The sequence below is a fragment of the Trichosurus vulpecula genome, chromosome 8 (genome assembly GCF_011100635.1).
Source record: "Trichosurus vulpecula isolate mTriVul1 chromosome 8, mTriVul1.pri, whole genome shotgun sequence".
NCBI lineage: Eukaryota > Metazoa > Chordata > Mammalia > Diprotodontia > Phalangeridae > Trichosurus > Trichosurus vulpecula.
In genome coordinates this window covers 104,284,629-104,309,860 of record NC_050580.1, presented here as the reverse complement: position 1 = coordinate 104,309,860, position 25,232 = coordinate 104,284,629, and the positions used below count along the sequence as shown (strand labels likewise).

The 25,232-nt window shown below is 40.8% G+C and overlaps 1 protein-coding gene across 1 annotated transcript in view; it reads left to right on the top strand.

Annotated features, from left to right (window-relative positions):
• Positions 1-25,232, top strand: part of RBM20 (RNA binding motif protein 20) — a 235,497-nt gene that overhangs the window by 190,095 nt on the left and 20,170 nt on the right. Inside the window, exons 6-9 of the mRNA XM_036735908.1 lie at positions 4,247-4,390; positions 7,380-7,511; positions 17,953-18,032; positions 20,695-21,361. Coding sequence (XP_036591803.1) covers positions 4,247-4,390; positions 7,380-7,511; positions 17,953-18,032; positions 20,695-21,361 — 1,023 coding nt within the window. The remainder of the gene's footprint in view (positions 1-4,246; positions 4,391-7,379; positions 7,512-17,952; positions 18,033-20,694; positions 21,362-25,232) is intronic.

Sequence of the window (25,232 nt, the reverse complement as noted above, 5' to 3'; positions counted from 1 at the left end):
AAACAGTTACCACTGGGAGAGCAACTGATGTCTGAGTCCCTTTAGGGAGAGGTATGGTGTGAGGCACTTAGCCTCCTATCTAAGACTAAACTCCAAAAGAGGAATTTTCCGTGAATTTAATTGTCCTCAGTACAAAGAATAAAATGTTTTCAAAATGGAGTTGCCAAGTAATAGCCCTTGTATCAATCTCCAAGTACATTGTTATATTTACATAAGAGACAACCCAGACCTAAATCCCAGTTTGAAGATTTTACTTTATCTGTGGAAGGTGGTGGCTATGAAAATTTAAAAAATAATCTTGTGACCTGGTTGTTTTTAGAACTGAGTCTTTCTGTTTCATAATGCCTTCAAGTAGATTCATGTTTCAGTATTTCTTGAGACACTGACTGATATGTGCTAAACATTACAAACACAAGAGGGACATAATTCCTGCCCATTGAAAGCTTCTGTTTTAATGGCTTTTATTAGTCATTGTGAATGTCTTTGTTTATATGTGTGGACCCACGTGTGTAGGCATAGATTCTTCCTCCCTGTTCCTTCACCATACAAACCCTAGGAACCTGACTCACTTCCTCATACACTCCCATCGTATTCTCCCTTCTTGGATCCTCCTTCTGAGTAGCTAAAAGCTGTTGGAGAACCATATGGACTGGCCCTACTATAAATTCATATTATCTAAACCCACCTGGGTCTCACTGTTGCACTGCAGTCCTTTTTTCATCTGTAAACAATGCTCCTTTTTACTCCCCACACTGGCTTTTCATAGATTGTGGATTTAGAGTCAAAAGGGATCTGAGAGGTCACCTGGTTCAACCCCCTTATTTTACAGATGAGAATTTGAGACCCTAAGAGGTTTCAGTGATTTACTCACTCTCACACAAATTTTAATCGGTAGGGCTGGGAGTTGAACTGAGTTCTGCCTCTGACTCCAGTTCCAGATCTCTTTCCATAGTAGTATGGTCTTTTCCAAACTCCTCCATCCTGCCCCCTCCTCAAGTTTCACTCAACAACTTCTCACTGTAGTGAGAAGATTGAGGCCGTCTGACCCAAGTTTTCTCAATTACCCTCCTCCCCACCTCACAACCTTTCTACAACTTCTGCCTCTCTTCCAGGATGAGGTTGCCCTTCTCCTCACCAAAATTAACCCCTGTGCTTGTACCCTCACACCCATCCCCTCTCATTTCCTCTGGTGGCTTGCCACATCAAATATTATCCACCTCCAAAACCAGCCATGCATTTTCAGACACAGCCAATGTGTGAATTTGCTTTGTGCTACTATGTTTGTTTGTTACAAGGGCAGGCTTCTATTTGTCAGGGGCAAGGGACTTCGGGGAAAAGAGAGGGGGGTAGTTAAAGTGACAAAAAATAAGAAGAAAAGAAAGAAAAGACTAGCAATGACACATTAGAAACACACAAAAGAGAGTAGAGGTAAATTCGGAAGGGGACATTGACAAGCAGGGCAGCTGCTATTATCATGTAAAATTTAATACATGCTTCAAAAATAAGCTGTACATTATAGAGATAAAAACTATTATTCTCTCATGTTCAGGCTCTACCTATCTATTGGCTCTTTTCCCAGTGTTTGCAAATATTCTCAGGTCTTCTCTATCCATTTAAAAATGACCCTTTTTTTTAATCCTGCACCCACCTTAATATTTGTTGTTATTATTAAGTCATTTTTAGTCGTTTCTGACTACTCATGACTCCAGTAGGATTTTTCTTGGCAGACATACTGGAGTGGTTTGACATTTCCTTCTCCAGTTAAGAAACTGAGGCAAACAGAGGTTAAGTGACTTGTCTAGGGTCACACAACTAGCCAGGTGTCGGAGGTTGGATTTGAACTCAGGTCCTTCTAACTCCAGGGCTGGCACTCTTGCCAATTATGCCACCTAGCTGCCTAGAAGTATAGTTTACCTTCCCCCCTTCCTCACCAGCCACTTAATGCCTCACCATATGGCTTCAAACTCTACCACTCCACTGAAATTTCTCCCTTAGAGGTCACCAGGGTTCTGATTATTAAATCTTGTGGCCTTTTCTAAGGGCAGTCAGAAGCCTCTTCTTCGGTCTTCTGGGGCACTACTTCTCCTGACTGTCCAGCTGCTTCTTCCCTGCTTCATTGTTATTTTTCTGTCCTCCCAAAGTTTGAATGTCCATTATGGCCATCCCGCAGCCCATTTTCCTCTCAATACACTCTCTTCCTGGGTGGTCCCATTCCTCCCATGAGTTCAGTAGTAATCACTGCGCTCATGACTTCACACTCTCTCCTCTTCCCCCATGCTTTCACCCAGAATCTCCCCCCGGATGCTCCAACAGCACCTCAGATGGAAACATGACTGGAAATGAACTCACCTTCCCAACTTCCCTCTTTAGAGTCAGTATTCCATAGTGGGCAGAATGCTGGACTTGGAGGCAGGAAGACCCGAAGTCAAATTTTATCTCTTATACTGTTGCCCTTACTGACTGTGTGACCCCAGGCAAGTCAACTTTGCTGGGTTTCAGTTTCCTCATCTGTAAAACGGGGATACTATTTGTAGCGTCTATCCTGCAGGATCATTGTGAGGCTCAAGTGAGACCATATAGACCAAGCCCTTTGCAAACTTTAACGTACAATATAAAAATGTCAGCTATTATTGTTACTACTAATAGTTAAATTAAAATGTTATCTAAATGGAAACTAGGTGGCGCAGTGGATAGGATTCAGGAAGATCTGAGTTGAAATGCTGCCCCAGACACTTCTTAGCTGTGTAACTCTGAGCAAATCACTTAAAGTCCTGTCTGCCTCAGTTTCCTCATCTGTAAAATAGTGAAAATAATAGCACCCACTTCCCAGGGTTGTGATGAGTTAAAATAACATTTGTAAAAATACTTTGTAAACCTTAATGCGTATTATTGTTATTTTTATTAAATTCCCAGTCACCCAAGCTTGAAACTTCAGATCTTTGATTCCTCCAGCTTCTCCTTTGCCGTCATTTGCTGTCTCACAAATTCATTCTTCATAAGATCTCTTGCATCCATCCTTTCCTCTCATCCCTAATTCCAGCAGTGTAGTTCAGTCTCTCATTATCTCCCACCTGGACTATTATAAGAATCTCCTAATTAGTATCCCTGGTCCAGACTCTCCATCTCTCCAGTTTTTCCTTTGCACAGCTGCCATCTTGCTAATGCACAGGTCTAAAAAAAGTCAGCGGTCTCCCTTAAAGTACTTTGCTTGGCTCCCCATTGTCTAGAAGATAAAACACAAATGCCTTAGCCAGGCATTTAAGGCAATCTGCAGTCTCCCTTTCCAGCCTTACTTTACATTGCTCCCCTTCGAGCCAAACTGGACATTATTCTTTGTTCCACACTACTGGTGTTTCCTTCAACTCAAATGCCATCTCCCATGTATCATTGCCCGGAATGCACACCCTCCTTATCTCTGCTTTTCATAGCCCCTTCTTTAAAGGTACAGTTTAGGTGCCAGATCATCTGTGGAAGTTTCTCTAATCCCCAAGTATGAAAGTATTTTCTCTTTACCTCAAGTTTTTATGAACATTTTATCTAGTTCTCTCTTTAGTACCAATCACATACTACTTAGTATTACACTTCTCTGCACAGAAGTCATGTATGCTCTTAGCAGAATGTAAAGTGCTTGAGGATAGGCAGAGGCTAAGCAGTTTGCTGTCTTTTTATCCCCAGTCTCCAGAATAGCGTCTTGCACTTAAGTTCTTAATAAGTGTTTATTGAATTGAATTAACTGGATTTGTCAGCACAGAACGACACAATCCCTGCCCTCTGAGAGGTTCTGTTCTAATGTCATCAGGCAAGGGCTCATTGTAAATGGATTCCTTTTCTTCATGTATTCATTGCAAAAATACATGTCATTGTCACTGTACTACTGAGGTTGGTAGGTATCTAGTCCTGAGAGAGGATTAAATCAAATACACCCTTTTTCATAAAGCTTTCACTGATTTTTTAAAATCAAAAGGGATTTTCCCCCTTTCTCAGAGCTTTCATAATGCTCTGTTCATGCTCTGTACACATGTATTTTGTTTTGAATTCTTTTATTTTTTGCATCCCCTGCTAGTCTATATGTTCCTCGAAAACAGGGGCTATATTTTATTTATCATTCTGTCTCTCTCAGCTTGGCATAGGGCTTTGTAAATGACAGGAACTTTGCCGCTGTTTGTTGACTGAATGAAAGAACGAATGATTGAATGAATGAATGATGTATGTTTTGAAGACCAGCACTGCTGTTTGTTCCCATCAGTTTTCACAGCGGAAAGCCACTGCTGGCCGAGTGGTACACATCTGCAATCTCCCTGAAGGAAGCTGCACTGAGAATGATGTCATTAACTTGGGACTACCCTTCGGAAAAGTAACCAATTATATTCTCATGAAGTCCACCAATCAGGTTTGTTTATCTTTCCTTTTCCCTTCAGCTGCAGTCTGTATTTTGCGTTGGAATATATGAAATCTGCTATGAAAGCAGAAAAAGCTGTATGGACTTTATATAGATAAGAATGACATTAACTTAAAAAGTACTGCCTTCCACATACGGAGCTGACCATGACCAATTGAAAATTCACTTAAAGTTATCTTTTCCAGTGGTTGAGATTTTTACTTGAAGCCATAATTCACATTTCTTTACCTTGTCCCCTTTTTAGTGAGTCTCCAGTGGTGGAGCTGGGGGTAGGGTGTGTGATTGGTGAACAGAGAAATGCTAATGAACCCATAATGAAGATAGAGACAATGACCTTGGCCCCAGGAGCCCCATATTCTACCCACAGAGCTAATACTATATTCCATATCAACTCTTTGAATATGTTAGGCTGAATTTAGAGCCAGTCAAGAGCTGACTAGGAACAGTTTTTTATCAATTGGTCCTTTGTGGTAGCTGTCAACTCTCCTTTCTAACTGTCATCTAGCTCTTCCAACAGCCCTAAGCCAGCAAAGAGAGCAGTGTGAAATTATTAAAGGATATGTTAGTGTTCCACCTTACACATGAGGAGCAGAACCAGTGAATGATCTTACATTTCCTGAGGTGCCTGGTGTTCTGGGGACTGAGTATTTTTAGCTCTGTTTCCAAAGACAAAAAGGATTATTAATTTTCTGATAGGAGTAAAAAAATTCTTGCTTTTACCTTTGAATCAAGGTACAGGAGAAAACCTTTTTTCTATGATGATTCCTAACTGGCCATGATTCTTTTTCCTTATTATGGTGCCTCATAAAATTTGGCAACTCGGTCACAAACTTTCCTCCATTTATTTTGCTTGTCTTAAGGTATGTGGCCATTTTCTTTGGTTAAAGGTTTTAGAGTTCTACTTCCAAAATGAATGCAATGAGATTCACTATTCTGCTCTGGATCAGCTATTTTTTTTTGTTTCTGATAGCTGGGACATGATAGCTGGCACTACTAGAGAGTTTACATATTAAAATTACATCAAAAGTTGGTTGGCAGGGCCGGGAATCTGACTTCTAGTGCCTAACTGCAAAGTCCTTCTCACTCTGCTGTGAGCTGGACTAGAACAAAGAAGGCAGTTAATAAGAAACTAATTTTTTTTCGATTTCATATAAACTTTTCCCCCCTGAATCTGTCACAAAAGATTCAACTCGAAGGTATGAGAAAGGCTTTGAGCTTAGATAAGGGGCTTACTCTTGGAGCTTCCTAGTCACCCATGCCTCAACCGTCACGGAAAGTAGGATTGAGTTTTTTCATTCAATTTAGTTTATTTTTTAAAAAAGTTTTTGGAATGAACAAACAGGTTAAACCAGTCAAAATAATTAGTCCAGAAACACCAGGTAGACAGATTCGCATAAGAAATATCTTCACCTCTACCCCCACGCACTCATAATGTTTTATTAGAGGAGTTAAAGAGAGAAGAAAATGTGAGGTGGTCATCAAAATAGTTTTCTTTCTTCTTGACACACAGGAAACACACCTCCAGACTTTGCATGTGTCCTATAACTTCAGGCCTGTGCATTGCAGGCTTGAGTCTAATCTAGGCTCTCTAACTACCTCATTTGTGATGATGGTGGGCTAGTCATTCCCCTTCTCTGGGGCTCACCTCCCTCGTTGGTGAAACGAAGAGGTTACATTACATGATTTTCCAACATTCATTCCAAGTGCAACATTTTAGGATTCTATGATCTCCGCATCCACAGGCAGTCAGGATTCAGATACTATGGGCTTATAATTATGTCTCTAGACACCTACATCTGGCATCACCGTCACTAACAATATGAAATATTTAGTACCTAGCATATAGCAGACGCTCAAGGAAATATTTACCAATAGGCTCGATCCTAGGATAATCACTTTTGTATCTTGTCACCCAAGATGGTTATGCATATTTAAGATTTAACATGCTGTAAACTTAATAATAGCTGGTGTTCATACAACACTTTCAAGTTTTTAAAGCATTGGACATACTTCATCCTTAAACAATCTTGTGAGGTAGGTCCTGTAGGTAGTATTATCCTCAGGAGACTCAGGCTTAGAGAGGGTTAGTGACTTTTCCACATTTACATAGCTAGTATCTTACAAGCCATGTGGTCCAAGGCTCTTAGTTTTCTCATCTATTAAATGAATGCTTAGATTGGATGGTTTCTATATTCCTTTTAGCTCTAAACCTATGATGCTATTATAAGCATCATAGGCAGGATTTGAACCCGTGTTTTTCCTTATACCAAGTCCAGTGCTTTCTCTAGTATGCCGTGCTTCTTTATTATAAACTGCCATAAAAATCATAAGATCAGCCAGTCAATAAGCATTCATTAAGCCCTTGCCACTGTGCTATACAGTAAGGATTCATAAAAAGGCCAAAAAAAGTCCCTGACCTCAGAAAACTTACATTCTAACAGGAAGACAGCATGTAAATAAGTGAGTACGTACAAGATGTATGCAGAGTAGATGGAAGGTAATCTCAGAGTGGAAGTCACTAGTGTCCGGGGAGCCTGGGAAAAATCTGCAGAAAATGGGTTTTGTGTTGAATCTTAAAGGAAGATCAAGAAGCTAAGAGGTAGTATTGAGGAAGAAGAGCATTCCAAGCATGGGAAACAGTCAGTGCAAAGGCACAGGTATTTAATGCTAGATGGGACCTTAAAAGTCATGTAATCCAGCCTCACATTACAAGAGAGTAAACTGAGGCCCAGGTTGTAGGTAGCAAAGATGGGAGTCAGACCTATATTCCTTGTCTCCAAATGAAGGGCTATTTCCACTACATAATGGGACTCAAGTAAGGAATGATTTTACAATGTGACTATCTTAAAGCAAGCTTGCTTTTGATTCCACATCAATGAAACCCCCTTGGTTGGAGGCCAAGACTTGATCTTCCTACTGACAGATTAAAAAGTGCTAAAAACATGAGTCCAATAAATATCTTTCTTTTCCTTTGGTATAGGCTTTTCTAGAAATGGCTTACACTGAAGCTGCCCAGGCAATGGTACAATATTACCAAGAGAAGTCTGCTGTGATTAATGGTGAAAAATTGCTCATTCGGATGTCCAAGAGATACAAAGAACTGCAATTGAAGGTAAAGAAGGAAGGAGAGGGTTCTTGCTTTTTGTACTATGACCGTGCCTTGGCTGAGAAGGAGACCACTCAGTGCCATTGTTTGCTACCAAATATGCTTTTTTCTTTCCTTTTTCCTCTCTTTGTCTCTCCCCCTACACCTTCTTCCCTTAGTCTTCTACTCCCTTTCTCTTCCCTTTCCCTGCTTGGACTTCCTTGCCTTAAGACCCGTCGATGACTCCAGTGGGCACTGCTTAGTCTCAGTGGCTTCATCAGAGTGAGAGAGAGCTTTTGGATTATCACTCTCAGGGGTGTATCCAAAATACCCCAGCTGTAGATTTTCAGATCTGCCTGAAAGGTTCAAGTCAAAAGGCAAAGACATATTTGTCTGTCTAGGTGCCAGGACTCTGACACGTCTACGTTTGCAAGTTAAGTAATGGATCAACCACTTTCCAACATTAGATACTAAATTCCTTTGCCAGCAGTTTTATTTCAAGCTAGACCTCTGGATATTCCTCTGATTAAAGAAAACGTTTTGCTCATTTCAGATAAGGGAAAGATCTTTTCTATGTTTACATTCAGCCAAACTTGGCAGAAGTTGCTGTTCTCTTGGGATCTACCCCAAAGGACTGGAATTGAATTTCCACACTGAATTCTCACTGGAATTCTAATTAGGACTAATAGTCATAGTTATCATCATCAAAACACAAAGTCTCCAGACACTTTCTTCCTGGGAGAGAACTCAGGGTGATGCCTTTCCAAAGTCTTTCCCCCAAAACTCAGACCCTCTGTTTCTGACAGGTCAAGTGTAGTCTTTGCTGATAGCCCATTATGCCTTCTAGATATCTCATCCAGAACCCCTTTCTGGGATGCAGTGAAAATGACCATGTTTTTCATTTACACATATTTTGGCATCCTGCCATTTCAAAGGACCCAATAAATAACTTAGAATGGCCCTCCAGGGGAGACCCTGGGACTACATGAATCTGTGACAAGAGCCTTTCTCTTTCATGAAATCTCACCAGGGCTCCCAGAAAACAATTGGGTGGGTTCCATTGATCTGTCCCTTAACTGTTGTCTTAGCCAATGACTCCAAGAGGGAAAGGAAAGGAGATGAAAAACAATCAAGTTTTTCCCCTTTCTAATCAATCCTCTGCACAGCTGGCCAAGCAACATTCTTAAAGTGCAGGGATGACCATGTCACCCCTCTGATTGCCAGACTCCACTGGCTCCCCATTTCATCTAAGATCAAACACAGACTCTTCTGTTTGCTATTTAATACTTTTCAGAACCCAGCCATAACTGATAACCCTGATCATATAGCCTGCCTACCTTTTCCTTCCTGTACTCTATGGTCCAGCTAAATTAGCCTCCTTGCTAGTCTTCATATGCAACATTCCATGCCCCCATCTTCCTGCTTTTGCACAGGATGCCTACTTTCCCCACCCCCACCCCCATGCTTGAAGTGCAATCTCACCTAATCTCTTGGAATCCCTAGTTTCAAATACCACTTCCTACCTAGGCTTTTCCTGATTCCAGCCACTAGGGTCTCCTCCAGAAAATTACTTTATATTTATTGTATTTATATACTTTGTATCTATTTATGTGTATACATATTGTCTCTTCTCATAGAATGTAAGCTCCTCGAGGGCAGGGACCGGTTCATTTTTTTGTCTTTGTATCCCATACACCTGGCACAGTGCTTGCCATATAAAGGGCCCTCAATAAATGCTTGTTGACCGATTGTTGACTGACTTCTCATATTTTGCCATGTATTATGGTTATCCATGAATATGTATTGTGTCTCTCACTAGGTTGTAAACTCTTTGAGGTCAGGAACCATGATCTTCTCCATTTCTGTGTTCCACTCAGTTCTTAGCCCAGGACGATACACATAGGAGAAGCTCAATAAATGCCTCCAAGGAATGTAAGAAAAAGAGATAGAGAAGTTGAAGAGGCAGTCTGAAGTGTGTTCCTCTTACCCTCTGAAGGACTAACATGAAATTAAAGCTGTGCAGAACAGGACCAGAATGTTCTGTCACTTCAGGCCAGAGAGCTCATGAGGAGCAACACGCATTTATTGAATGACTGCTCTAAGTGGGAGGCTCTGTGGGCATCCGAAACCTCAGCCCTATGAGCCTAATGTTTCTGCTGGAAGGAAGCTCTGTGGAGCAACGGCAGTGGTGGTGGTGTTCAGTCGGGCCCGCTTCTTCATGACCCCATTTGGGGTTTTTTGGCAAAGATGCTGGAGTGGTTTATTATTTCCTTCTACAACTCATTTTACAGATGAGGAAACAGAGGCAAACAGGGTCAAGTGACTTGCCCTGCAGAGCACAGAGGCATCAAAGCTAGGACAGTGGGGAAAGGTGGTCTTTTTGGCAAGCATTGGGAGCTAGTGATGGTCTAGGCTTCCTTTCGGCACACCATCCCCATTTCTAAACCAGGAGAGTTGAGAAACGCGTGGAAAACATCTGATGAGCTGGTCAGTCACCTACATTTAAAATCATCAAGAGAGGATTCCAGCATGTGACAGCTAGGAGGGGCATTGGATATGATCTGGCCCAAGCTGTCCCCTATCTCCTACAATTTTTTTTCAGAAGAGAAAGCAGGCCCAGATTTTGCAGAGTTCATATAGATATTGAGCCTGGTGCGCAGAACTTTTTGGCACAGTGGGCTTGGAGTCAGAAAGACCTGAGTTCAAATCCAGCCTCTGTTACTTCCTAGCTGTGTGACCCTGGATAATGTCATTTAACCTCTCTGCCTCAGTTCTATCATCTGTGAAATGGGGATAATAACAGATCCAATCTCCCAGGGTTGTTATTAGGATCAAATGAGATAATATTTGTAATGTGCTTAGCCCAGTGCCTGGCACATAGTAAGTGCTATGTAATGTTAATTAGTATGATTATTATCATCATCATCATTATTATATAATTGTAATGTGCTTAGCACAATGCCTGGTATATAGTAAACACTCTATAAATGCTAACTATTATTATAAAAGGCATTGTGAAGGGGTACAAAGGCACCAAGAGCCGAAGTCCCGAAGATTACAGCATTTTCTAATTAATCTAACCCTTTGTTAAGATGTCACAAGTGTTACCTGAACATCTACCGTGTGTATATAAACCATCATACCAGGCACTGTAGTATAAATGTAATGATTGTAGCTAATATATCACATTTTAAGAAATCATTTAACATATATTATATCATTTGATACTCACAAAAATCCTTTAAAATGGGTGCTGTTATCATGTCCATTTTATAGATGAGGAAAGTAAGGCTAAAAGGTTAATTGATTTATGTAAGGTCTAGCAAGAGTCTAAACAGGTTTTGAACTCAGGCCTTCCTAACTCTAAATCTACCATGCCCCCTCATTGCCTCTGTGATATGAGATGCAAAATGAAACATACATTCTTGGGCATGATTAGTGTGGGAATTTGTTTTGTGTAACTATGCATATCGGTTACAAGAGTTTTGTTTTTTGTTTCTTTTTCTCCCCCAGGGGCTGGGAACCAGGAAAGAACAGAGGAGGAAGGGAAAGAAAATAAATGCTTGTTAATTGGGGGGGGGGGGAAGCCCAACAACAAATAAATAAAGAAGTGTAAAATCGTTTTAGTAGCTTACGGTATAGTTGGAGAGACAAGACAGAAATCTAGGGGGATTTAACCAACAAGACTATTCCGAGTTCAGAGGAGGGAGAATGACTGTGGCTTGGAGTAGGATGGGGAGGTTTTCTGAAGGGAAGGGATTTGATCAGAGCCTGGAAGTCTGGGGGGATTTGGCTTGGGTGGTCTAGAAGGGAAGAGCAATCCAGGAAAGGAAAACAATACAAATTAAATGCAGAGGTAGGAAAACACAGCAATGATAAGAACGGGACGATTTTGATAGCGCTGGTTTCTGAGGCGCTCTGTGCTACCCTGTGGCCTTAGTAATGATAACTGGCATTTGTGTCAGTTTTCTAGGAAGTATTCATGGATTTCTTCTTTGGGGTCTTACAACAACTCTCCCCCTTCCACTCCACCCCTGCCTTTTATAAGTGCAGCCCTTCTAGGTCTCTAGGCAATAGATAGCTGTACAACATGCGCATATATCTTCATTTTGCACGTGGATAAAGTAAGGTTTATACAGTCAACTCCAGGAGACTGGGCCAGATGGACAGAGCCAGAACTGGGCCTGAGCCCTCAATGAAGTAGCCTGGGGATGAAGCTTCCAAGCATTTCAGCCTTCCTGTGGGTCCATATGCACTTCTTTAGAGCCAGCATCCTTTGAATCTCTCACTATTTGTCTTAGAATCAGCATATATGGGTTCTTGTGCCGCTTATTAGTCTTATATTGTGTAGCTTTGCTGCATGTAGCTGGTAAGTATAACATTTTCTCATTCCCTGGGCCAAGAGGGCCTTCATAATCACCTGTCTTTTTTGACCTTTAGCAACATGATGAATGAGATTCAGCATTCCCCGGGCCATAAAATAAAGGTCAAAAAGTACTTGTTTGTGAATCCCTGTTTCCTCAAAAGCTCATCTTGGTCAGATTCCTCATGGTCATACTTTTGCTACATATGGAGTTGAGCATGGCTTTGGAGGGCAGATGATTATTTCCACAGAACCTCAGAGATGGAACAAATCTCAGAGACCATCAAGTCCAACAAACCCTTTGCTATCTTTTTTGATAAGTGGTTCTCCAGCTTCAATATGGAAATCTTTGATATGGAAATTGGGGAACCCATTCCATCACACACATCCCTTCCCCTATTCTACCTTCGGACAGATCTGTTAGGAAGTTTTCCCCCTCACATCAATCAAGCTAAAATGTGTCTCTGAAATGTCTGTATCTTGCCCCTAATTCTACTCTGTGAGGCCAAGCAGATCAAGTTTAATTTTTTTCCACATGACAGTCATTCAATAAACTGGAAGACAGGTATATGTTAACCTTTGTCATCTCCAGGCTAAATATCCCAGTTCTGTTAACTGATTCATGTCTAGCATGATCTGTAATCATTTTACCATCCTGACTGTTCCCTTCTGGATATACTCCAGCTTGTCAGCGGCCTAAAATTTGACTCCCAGAATCGAACATAGAACTCCCTATTTGGTGGGACCAAAGCAGGATACAGCGGAGGTATCACCTTCCTCAATGGAACTGAAGGTAGCATTTGCTTTTTCAGTGACCGTATCACACGGCTGATTTCTGTTAAGCTTGTATTCTATGAAAACATATTTTTCACAGGAAGTGTTTTCTAGCCACACCTTCCCCATCCTGTACTAGTGAAGTTGATTATTTGAACCTCAGGGTAGAACTTCACATTTATCCCTATAAATTCCACATTATTAGATTAAGCCCATTGTTCTAACCTGTCAAAATTTCCCAACTCTGTCATCTGTTATGTTAGCTCTCCCTCCCAACTTCATGTCACCTGCAAATTTGACAATCATGCCATTTTGCCTTCCATCTAACTTATCAATTAAAATGTTGAACAACAATCTGAGACATTTCACTGAACTAGAGACATCTCTCCAAGTTGACGTGATGTCATTAGTGACTATCTTTTGGGTGTGAACATTCCTCCATCATTTAACCCACCTCATCATGTACCATCATACAACCTACATCTCCCCATCTTGTCCTCAAAGATAGCGTGATTGATTTTGTTGCATGCTTTGCTGAAATAGAAGCATGCTATGTCCACAGCATTCTCACCTAACAATTCTGTCCAAAATTAGAAATGACCTGGCATGACCTCTTCTTGTTGAAACCATATTAGTGATCACTGTCTCTTTCTAAATGCTATAAACCACCTTAATAATAAAGTCTAGAATTTTGTCAGGAATCAAAGTCAAGTTTACTGGTCTACAAAATTAGCCCTCTTCTATTCAAGGATATCTTTGGTCCTCCAAGTTCTTTGACACATTACCAGCAGCATCTTAATCATATTTGTCTATTCTTTTGGTATTGTAGGATCTAAATTCTTTTGGGACTGGTGACCTCAGCTCATTGAAGATAGCTTTGTGTTTGTCTTATCTCTTAATGTACCACAGATTTAAAATCACGTTTTTCTTTTATCATTCTCAGTCCACAGATAATTCTCTGGGGGGAAGGGGGTGATTAGGGGAGAGAGAGTGAGAGTGAGAGAGAGAGAGAGAGAGAGAGAGAGAAGGAGAGAGAGAGAGAATGCATAATGAGTTGAGTAGTTATCTTCTCACTGTTGTTTATCACCATTTTATCTACCGTGAATGAGTGGATCCCTACTTCAATTTTCTCCTTGCCCCAACACAGTTTTTTAAGCCTCTTTTTGTTCTCCTTAGCAATCATTGCCAGCCTTGGTTGATTCAGAGTTCATTCTGAACTGTAAGGATCTCTTGGAGGATCATGCTCCTCTTTCGTATTTATCCTCAAGTCTCTGCCTATGGTTCCTTCTTTTTAAAAATCAGAGTTGATTGATGAACTCCCAAAGAAGCTACATCAGTACCTTTTCTCTCCTTTTCTTCAGAATTCTTTCTTAATAAATATCAATCTCTCTTGAGTCGATTTGCCTTGAAGTATGCTGTTCAGTCATTTTTAGTTATATCTGACTCTTTGCAATTCCCATATGGGTTTTTCTTGGCAAAGACAGTGGAGTGGTTTGCCATTTCCTTCTCCAGTTGATTTTACAGATGGGGAAACTGAGGCAAATGGGGTTAAGTGACTTGCCCAAGGTCTCACACCTAGTAAGTGTCAGAGGTCAGACTTGAGCTCCAGAAGATGAGTTTTCCTGACCAGACCCAGTGCTCTGTTCACTGTGCCACCTAGCTGCCCCCTATTTTAAGCTATTGCATTCTCTCTATCCTTTCTCTGAACTCTTTGAAATCCATTTTCCCAAATTCTAATGTGCCTATATTTGGCTTTCCCTTCCTCTACCACAAGTCCTAACAGAGAGTGGTTACTTGTCCCCAAAGATTTCATTATTTATACTTCAACAAACAGTTCCCATCTTCTATCAAGTCCAGAGTGGCAATTTCCCAGGTCATTTTCTTCTTTTTTTAAAAAGGATACAATTGATAAGGCAAATTAAAAATTATCAGCTACTCTGCTTTTGGCAGAAAAGTAAAAGTAATCCCAATGGATGTACAGATGGTTTCAGTCTCCCATTTCTTCTCGATCATGCTTCAGGACAACATTTATGTTGTGTTTCCTAAATTCATTATCTAATTGTTCCTGTGATCCAGGTGGTCTGCAGCATCATCTCTTATCCCATTCATTTCTTTTATCCCATCCACCTCACATTTATTTAGTTGTTTGTTTGTTTGTTTTTTAATTGAGACTGGATCTCCATAGTTCACCCAGGCTGGAAGTGTTGGAGGCACTCTCTGGCTTGATCCCAGTGCTGATTGGCAGGGAAGCTTTGGCCTGCTCTGTTTCTGACCTGGTCTTGTTTGTACCTTTTAGGCAGCCTAGTAACCCTCAGCTTCCAGGGGCTCACCATAACTGTGCTGGATTTAGTGCAAACACCCAATGAGCTTTAGCCCTATTACAACTTAGACCTCCTGAGCTCAAATGATCCACCAGCCTCAGGCTCTCCTTTAGGAGAGATTACAGGCATGTCCTGTCACTTATTTATCTTTCAAAGCACTCTTACCTTCATCATCTCTTTGGATACTCATCATAACCCCAAAAAGTAGGTAGAGAAAATATAATTATCTTCTTTTACAGGTGAGGAAACTGAGGCTTGGAAAAGTAAAGTGATTTGTATGAGGTCTCATGACTGGGAAGAGCACATCTGGGATCAGGTTTCCTGCTTTCACCTCCAGTTTTTTTTTTCTACTATATACTATCCTGTCTTTAAAAAAATTAATGAAAACATTTCTACTGACAGCCCAACCCAGGAAGGGGGAGGGAATTAAATGGGCATTTTATCTTATTCAGCCTTCATTAACCCAGGAAAGTAGCTATCAAGTCTGTTTTGTTTTGTTTTTTACTCAACCTCACCCCAACATCATCAGGGCTTTTGAGCTTACTGGTTGAGAAGCCTATCCTATATTTGAGAGCAGGAAAAATGTATTTTTTTTTAAATCCAAGAAAAACATCTATTCCAAGAGGGTATCCAAAACCTTGGGGATTTAGGGAACCTTTCTCTGGGAAATTGCTGGGCCCTCTCATCGTTGCTTGAAATTTTCAGGCAGCCACTAGAGGATGCTGTAAACAGTGGGGAAAGATGAAAAAGTTCCTTCTGGAAGTGAGGCCAGCCACACACTTAGAGACTCTCAGTGAAGAAGGGGAAGGGAATAAGCATTTATTAAGCACCTACTCTAAACAGCAAAACAGAGCTGAGTTTAAGCTAAGGGAGAGATGGTACTGGTCCCTAATATGACCGAAGCCCGGAGGCAGTCCTAACTCATTCCCCTTTCTTGAACGCTTCAGCCTTTCTCTTCACCTTCTTCCCTCCTTCTCCTCCATTGTCTTTGGGTACTGACCCAGCCTCTAGCTCGCAACCTCTCCCCTGGGACAGCAGAGAGAACTTGTAGTAGCAAGATGGAACTGATTCGGGGAAGCGGCAAAAGTCCTGACTGCAACAAATTGATTTCCTACTTTGGAGACTTTTTTTAGCTTTTTTTTTTTTTTTTTTTTTTGCCTTTTAGCAATTAGGGGAAAAATCAAGGGCTTGAACATCAAGAGACCCGAGTTCTAGTCTAAGTCTAACCTGCTGTAACCTTGGCAAGTCACTTAACCTCTGTTTGCCTCAGTTTCCTTAACTGTAAAATGTGGATATTAGTACCTTCCAAACAGCGTTGTTGAAGGGTTCAAATGAGATGTTTGTAAAAAGTGCTTAGCACAGTGCATGGCACATAGTATGCACTACATAAAGCCTTATTCCCTTCATTCTTACCTGTACCTTCCTCATCCATGAACTGAGAGAATTGAATTAGATAAGGACAGAGCCGGGGGAGGGATGCAGGAGAGAAAGAAAGGGGGAGACAAGTTGTGGAGGAGAGTGGAGGGAAGAAAAGTTACATGAGGTTAACAGCAAGAGTAGCCACAGGGGCTCTCTCTAAGAAGAGCTTAGCTGTCTAGCTTAGGTCATTATCTCATGACCTCTCTTTCAGAAGAGCATGTACTTTTTAGAGATTTTCTTTTTGGAAGAACATTGATTGTATTGCCTTTTGACCATTAGTGGAAAAAAGCCAGAATTTGATTATCAAGAAATCTTGAGTTCTGGGTCCAATGGCAAATCACTCAGTGGAACTCTCTGAGTTCCATTTTTGTCATGTATAACATAAAGGATGATTAACTTAGATGATTTCTGAAGTCTTTACTGTATCTAACATTCTGTAACTCACAGGGGGATAATATGAATATTATATTCCCAGATAGTAAATCCTATCATTCTTCCTTAGTTTTATTTTTTAAATAATTTTTATATTTCATTTTCCTGAACTTGACAAACTTCCATTAACATGAACATTTCTATATACAATAAAGAGAAAGAGGATTATATATGAAATCACAAAGTTCTATTAAACACAACTTGCCTTGCAAAACACAGAATGAATTCAGTTTGTTGGTTTCAAAGCTCACTTGCTTATCTGTGTCTCCCTCTGAACTTTCTACTGTTATATCCTTTTTAAAATTAAATTTTACTTTTTAATGAACAGAAATCTATGTTAATGCTTTAATAACCCTCTTTCTTTTTATTATTTTTTTTTGGCATCACTATAGTATTCTTCCCCTCATATCCTGCCTCCCCAATATAAAGAAACAAAACTCTCTTGTGACAGATAAGCCAAATCGGAAAAAAATAGACATGTCTGAAAATGTATGTCTCATCTGCCCCTTGAATCTATCACCTCTCTGTCAGGAGGTAGATATAATGCTTCATGGTCAGTCCTCAGAATCGTGGTTGGTCATTGCATTAATTGGATTTCTTAAATCTTTGAAAGTTGTTTTTCTTTACAGGGTTGTGGTCAGTGTATAAATTATTCTCCTGATTGTGCTTCTTTCCCTCTGTATCAGTTCATACAAGTCTTCTCATGTTTCCTGGAACCCATCCTTTTGGTGATTTGTTATAGAACAATATCATTCCATCATGTTCAAATGACATAATTTGTTTAGCTGCTCCCTAATTGATGGGCACTCCCTTATTTTCTGGTTCATTGCTACAACCAAACAGTGCTGCTATGAGTAGTGTTGTACATGAGGGTCCTTTTCCTTGGTCTTTAATCTCTTTGAGGATGTAGTAAGCACAGCAGTGGTATTAGTGTTGCTTCATTTTCCATCTTGGTAGATGATGCTAACAGTAGCACTAATGTGCCCATCTATCAGTAGCATTTTATCATGTTACACATGCATTCCTTACTGCCTTTGTTTCTTTCCATCCTGCCTCTTGAATAGAGTATCTTCTTATAGTGGCTAAGGGAATGACCTCATCCTATAGTCTGGTATTGTCAAGAATGACTTAAAGCTGATTTTTTAAATTCTTTGCCTAGAAACCTGGGAAGAATGTTGCAGCCATTATCCAGGACATCCACTCTCAGAGGGAGCGAGACTTGTTCCGGGAAGCAGACAGGTGAGGCACGTCCAGCCAGGGGACTGGCAGAGCAGAGTTGAGCCGCATGTAAAGCAAATTCTGAGCAGTCTGTGAAATTCACCCATTTTACATCATAAGGGAAGCTGAGCCAGGAGGTGAAAGCCCTGACCGTAAATCAAGTTGAGTTCTTGTTTTTACCCTCTCACCCATCCAACGTAAGAAAACTGCTTCATGGAAGGGATCCCACACATGACCAGTCAGCCAGGGTTTTATAAATACTGTTCTGGGGCCCGGGCGCATCGTCCCTCCCATCTGTCCTCATGACCTACCTAGTCAACAGTATTATCTAATTTAGAATTTAATGCCTTACCCTCAGTCTTACCTCAAAACTGCTTAGTTCATGTGCCAAGAGCTCCAATACCAATATGAACTTAGGTCCAAATGCAGCTTGTACAATTTATTTTCAAGGGGAAAGTTAATCCATAAATAATACAAATAAGTCCAAGGACTATTAACATAGGAATGTTATCCGAGTAATTCATTCCTCTACTGGCCAGTTCTACATTTTATTGAAAATAAGCTAATTCTAATAGATGGCTCTCCAAATGCCTTCAGGGGTTGGGTTCAGGCCCTGGCCTTAAGTCATTCACTCATCTAACTGACACCCTGGCACTTTGAGCCCCTTTTCCCATGGACTTTTGTAGGAATCCACTCCTCATGGGCACTGCAGAAAACAACACGGGCAAGTTTTCTTCTCCTTGACATTTTACCTTACTAGCAAGCTTTTAATTCCATGTCCTACCTCTAGCCAATCATGAAGACTTTAGAAACAAGTCTTGTATTATCCCACAGCCACCCAGTTGACTGATGATTAGAGTAGGACACACCCCATAAAGCAAAACAACCAATTTCCCATCACCCAGGGATAAATGCATTCCAGCATCAATTTCACCACTTAGATTTCTCAATGGCCATGTGTTTATACATCACACCCACCTCAAGAGTTAACATTCTGGTTGTCTGATGAAAGGATTGTCTTAAGCCTAGGACTGCTCTTTGCATAAATTTAGCCTCTGCAAAAATGTGAAAGTTGGGATCCTTCTTGTATGCACAAGTATTGGTGGGAAGAAATGGTAGGAAGGAGCTTCTTGTTAGCCTGATTCTTTGGAGCATGTCTACTTTCGTTTAAAGCTTCAGAAGTTTTTTTGTTTTAGTGGTTTCTACCTACAGTCTATTCTCAAATTATTTATGTGTATGGACAGGAATGTAGATAACATAAGAGAATCATCCACGAAACATCCATTCTGGGCTTTGGAATGAATTATTTTTCCCCCAACAGATTTAATCTTCCTAACTCTGACTTAAGCCAGTATGTCAAGCCAGGATTAAAACTTACCACAAATACTAGCATACTATCATATTTAAAGTGGCAGCCCCAGCAGTGAGAGAACTGATGTGACGTGATTTGTTTTCCATGCTCACAGTAATATGGATGGGACCCAATCTCTCTAGTGTTCCTGAATCTCAGGTTTTCTGTTGGTTCAGCTAGGTAACCCTGGCAGTACATATGAGATCTGATGGCTGTTAACATAGCTATGGTCTTTGTGACCATTAGCAACTCTGTGGTTACAAAAGGCAGGTCTGCTTCTTCTCGATAAGACCTGGAGTGGATAATTTTATCAAAGTGCTACAGTATTAGAGTGTCAAATGTATATATACATACACACACACATATACATATATATATCTTATTTAATCATCAAATATTCGTGTAGGACTATGTTTACACATGTTTATATGTGTGCTTTTCAGTATCTATGCATAATTGTATATATGCCTTTGTGTATATCTTTTAAGTGTATATCCTTGTGTACTTGTGTGGTATAGAGGGTGGTTCTGGACTTTGAGTCAGAGGGACCTAGGTTTATATCCCATCTCCTTCACTTATTATCTGTGTGGACCTTGGCAATTCACATAACTTTTCTAGGCCTTACTTTTCTCATCCGTAAAATGAGGCAATTGGAGTTGATTGCCTCTGTGTGTATGAGTGTGTGTATATATATACATGTACATATGCACATTTGTATGCATGCACACGTGTGTGTGCATTTATATGTATGCATGTACATACAGACATATAGATATGCATACATACAGCATAAAGATATACAAATAGATATATGTGGCTAGGAAATGAATAATAAATGAAATAGATAAATGTAAATTATATGTGCATACACAAATATATTCCTATATAGATAGACATACCTGTGTATATGTACGTGTATATGTATACACGTGTATATGTGTGGATGTGTATACACATATGTATATAAATACATGCATATTCCGTATATTCATAGATTTAGAGCTGGAAGAGACTGCAGAGGCAATTCATTCCAATTGCTTCATTTTATTGCTGAGAAAAGTGAGAGAGAGTAAGTGAATTGCCAAGGGCCACATACCTAGTATACACACACATATGAATCGGTATGTCTTACTGCATGAGTGCATGTATTTGCTATGGTTGATAATATGTATATTCTATGTTTAATAATATGTGTATGTTTATAAAAATATATCCATGTATTTATCAGTGTTCATGATTGTGTGTTTGCACAAGTGTATCTGTGTGTGAATATGCATTTTGGTATGTGTGTACATCTCTATACATACACATCTTCCCTCTTTTCCTTCACAGATATGGCCCTGAGAGACCCAGGTCTCGAAGCCCAGTGAGTCGCTCGCTCTCCCCAAGGTCTCACACTACCAGCTTCACTTCCTGTAGCTCTTCCCACAGCCCTCTATGTCCTTCCCGTGCAGACTGGGGCAATGGTAGGGAATCCTGGGATCAGTCCCCCTATGCCAGGCGAGAGGAGGAGAGGGATCTGACTCACTGGAGGGAAAACGGAGATGACAAGAGGGACAGGACAGACACTTGGGTTCATGACCGGAAACATTACCCACGCCAACTGGACAAAATTGATTTGGACAGCCGGATAGAAGGAATGAGGGGACACAGAGACAAGTACGGCCGGCCCGCCTCCCCGAGCACACTCCACTCTTCTTCTGGTTACAAAGGCCGAGAGGATGGCTATTACAGAAAGGATCCCAAGCTCAAACCTGACCGGTATCTCAAGCAGCAACAGGACAGTCCTGTGAAGTCTAAAAAAAAAGAAGAGACTAGATTAAGAGAAAGACACGCCCACTGTGAGGACTCAGGGAAGGAAGACATTTTGGAGCCCAAGGACAACCGGACCTCAGAGAATGCCAAGGCCAAACAGAGTGAGAAAAACAAAACCACAAAACCAGACCGAAGTCAAGAGGGAGAAACGGACACAGAAGAGAACAAAGCAGCAGAGATTGAGGTAATATATATTGCCACTTCCGCTGCAGAGGAGGTGGGACAGGAGAACCTGGTTCCTAAAAGTGTTTTGATCTGGTGAAAATGAGTTTTTGGTAGGACCTCAGAATTACTTGATGCCGAGTGTTTCTGCTGCCCTGTTTGTACAGGGTGGAGTTACAGTAAGGTGTGTGCACCAATACACTCTGCCAAGTGAGATTAGATCTTCCATCCACACAGGCCTCCCTTCTACCAAAAGTGTTGACCAATCCCAGTTCTTCAGAGAAAGGAGGTAAAGGAAAGAAGCAGCCACCTCCCACAAAATCATTATTGTGCTCCCCCATGGCCTTGGTGTGTTTTCCTAGACACGGTTAATTGCCTGCTCTGTTTTGCTTCTCTTTTCAAAAGACGTGGCAATTACATGGCCCCTTTCATCCAGGATTCTCAAAGGGCTGAGGTGGCACAGCTTCAGTTCACACAGTGAGTCAAGGGGAAGTCTTGAAGCTCCAAACTTTATAGACTAACCACTGACCTCTCCTGATGTGTAAAACCTGCTCAGTATGTCTAGGTTAGGGGTGGGTACAGAGGAGATTTTACATAAGGAAGATGATTGTGTTTTTTTCCCCTTCTGAGTTGTGTATTTTCCATACCTTTACCCCACAGTAGGTGCCACAAGATCATAGATCCATGGGCCTGGTAAGCATTGAGGCTGTGTACACAGGTGTAGCACCAAGAGAGGCATCTCTAGGGGACAGAAAATCAAGGTGATCCCCCAAGGCCTCTCATTTTGAGGAGACCTCAGCACGCAGGGAGGCAGCTAGCCACCAAGCAGGAAGGGGGGCGTCTACCAGCTGGTACCAAAAAAGAATTGATTCTTACTCACATGGATACAGTCACTCTCCAAAGCCAATGGGAAGGTCCTTCTCTTCTGACACTCTTCCAACCCTACAACTGTGCTATATTCTGTTTCTTGATGACTGTCTCCCTCTGGATTGCTCAGAAACTGATTTCTCCTTCATACAAAAGCTGAGGAACAGTATCCAGTGCTGATTTGCCCTGGGCCCTGGACCTCTTTGTATTTAGCATTCCCGGGCTGGGGCTCTGTCTATAGTGGGTACTCAGCAAGGGCTAGTTGATAAAAATACCTTTTAGTCAGCTTTCTTCACACTTCCTCACTGATCCATATCCTATCTATGGGGAAGGAATAACTGTTTTTAAACCTGACCTTCACCTGTCCCTTCCAGAGCTTGTTGCAAGGGACAGTTCTAGTCTGTGTTCATTCTGCTTGTGCTTGTACCCATTGGCCAAGAGAGGACTGAACAGTCTTTGAAAATGTTCCCCTCAACTGTGATAAGGCAGAGCTGAATCCATCTTTTCTGGATAATAACTGAAGGCTACCTGGGTTTCAGAAGTGAGCAGAGATTTGATATCAGGTGCCATAAGAAAAATCCCCATTCCATCCCAACATGGTCATTCATGGGGAGACAGCAAGTTAGCATTTTCTGGTCTCTTATTCCCTCTATGGTTTTATTTCTTTCCTGTGCCTCTGCTTCTCCTCTTCCCCCCACCCCACCTTTCCATTGATCATTGATTTTCTTTCTTCGGGTATCATAGCCCTTAGAGAAAGATAGCCACGACCAATATGTACCTGAGCTGTTTAGCATGTTTTCAGTTTGTTTTTCATTAGGCTCACAGCGCCACCCCTTGCCACAAAATGGCCCCTTAGGCATCTGGCCATACCTCTAAACATCTGCTGATTTGCCTTCTTAACCAAAGGTCCCCCACCCTTCATTCCTCATAGAGATGGGTGTCTGAATTCCATATATGCCTTCATTTCCCCAGTCAGCAGGGATCATGAGATCATACTGTCAGAGAAGATCATCTGGTCTGTCTTATCTTACAGATGAGAAAACAGAGGAGGTCCAGTGAGTTAAATAACTTTTTTAAGGTCGTGCCAGTGGTAAATGGAGGCAGATTTCAAATTGAGGCCTTCTGATTCCAAATTAAAGTGCTCTTTCTACTGGTATGCTATGTCTTAAGGTGTGCCCCTGATGTGGTTAGCAGCTCCTGCTGAGTCTTTCTGATGTACAAGAAAAACTTTTGACCCCTTTTCAATTTGCCTTTCTTAACTGCTTATCATTCCTCTGGTTATTTGTGCTGGGCCATGAATATTACCCTGCAGCTCAGATGAACCTCTGGAAAGCACTAGAAATATCTGAAGGAGAAGAGGAAAAGTAGGATGCTACTGTCAACTCTGCCACAGTGACAAAAGCTGATAGCCCCATCATATACTCCCCAAGCTAAAAAATATTTGTAGTCCCTGCAAACTATACTGAGTATATATGGAAAATCTGTAGAGACAGATCAAGCATTATGTAACATCCGTGGATCACATAATAAAGCTCCATGCAGATTTCAACAGGCACATGAGTCATATATAGATGTGTGTGTATGTATATGTACATATATATCAATTATGTAACTCCATTATAAAGTACAATAGATCTTGTAATAGGGTTATAAACAATAGTTTTTAGGGGTTCATTTTGTTGCCTATGTGCCATAAACACCCCAAATTATTTCAATGAGGAAAATGGGGAAGTATTTTTAAAAGATTGAGCTTAATGCAAAGGAAATAGGTGAGCCAGGAAACATATTTAAGTTACCCCAGTAACATCCTTGCCTTTATCTTCAGGCTCCGCCCAGACCTCCAATAACTGGAAAGTCATCTGGTCATTCAAACCCAACACAGGCTCACGCCTGCCTTGCTGTTGACATACCCGCAAAGCATAATTGGTCAGTTAACCTCAAGGTTCACACCTTGGTACAAAAGATCAAAAACTGCCCAAGTGGACCCTCCCAAAAGTATTTTGCCATTTAGAAATGAGGCTCTGAACTACACATATTCAAATTTAACTTAGAGGTGTCTCAGTAATTTAATAATTTCTATTGCACATGCTCTTATGCGGAGGATTTTTTTTCCTTTTAGGAACATCAGAATTAGGCCTTAAAAAAAGCTTTTCCCTAGTGGTATTTAGCAATAGACTTTTAAGCAACAGGTTAACAATAAGCATTTGGCAGCTCGTTGGCACAGTGAATAGATAGAGCGCTATACCTGGAGTCAGGAAGACCTGAGTTTAATCTATTCTCAGACACTAACTATATGATCCTGAGCAAGTCGTCTTACCCTTTGTCTGCCACAGATTTCTCATCTAGAAAAAAGGCTAATGATGGCACTTACCTCCCAGGGTTGTTGTGAGGATAAAGTAATATTTGTAAAGTGCTTTGCAAAACATAAAATGTTACATATATGCTAGATATCATTATCACTATCATTATTATTATTATTAACATGCAGAATATTTTATCCAGGATTGTAATAAACAAAGATGAGAATATTATCCCAGCCCCTTTGGCAAGAGAATAGTTATATGGTCTACCTCCAGACGAGTGCCTTTCATCAATCTTGTTCTTTCCAAAATGTTTCAGTCTCTGTCCCTGAAAAAGACTCAGGACACTAAGAGGGAAATTTCTATAGTCTGAAAACATTTCTAATCAGGTCCTTTGGCAAATGTAGGTACTAGTTACCATCAAATCATAGCCTCACAGAACCATAGATGTAAGAGCAGCTCTTTCTCTTGTCTTTAATCTTCTTAGTTGCAACCTAGCTAAAACATAACTAGGCTGTTTTGTTGTGCTTAGCATCTATCACAAGCTTCTCCTCATTATGGATTTAATTTATACCACACATTTGTATTTATGCTTAGTTACTTGACCTTGCTTTAATCATCTGTATGTGTCTATCTAAATCCGAAATGGTCAGCTTTGCAGCTCATTGAATGATGTTCTCTTTTTCTTCGTTGGAATCATTTGTATTTGTCCTTGAAATTTCATTC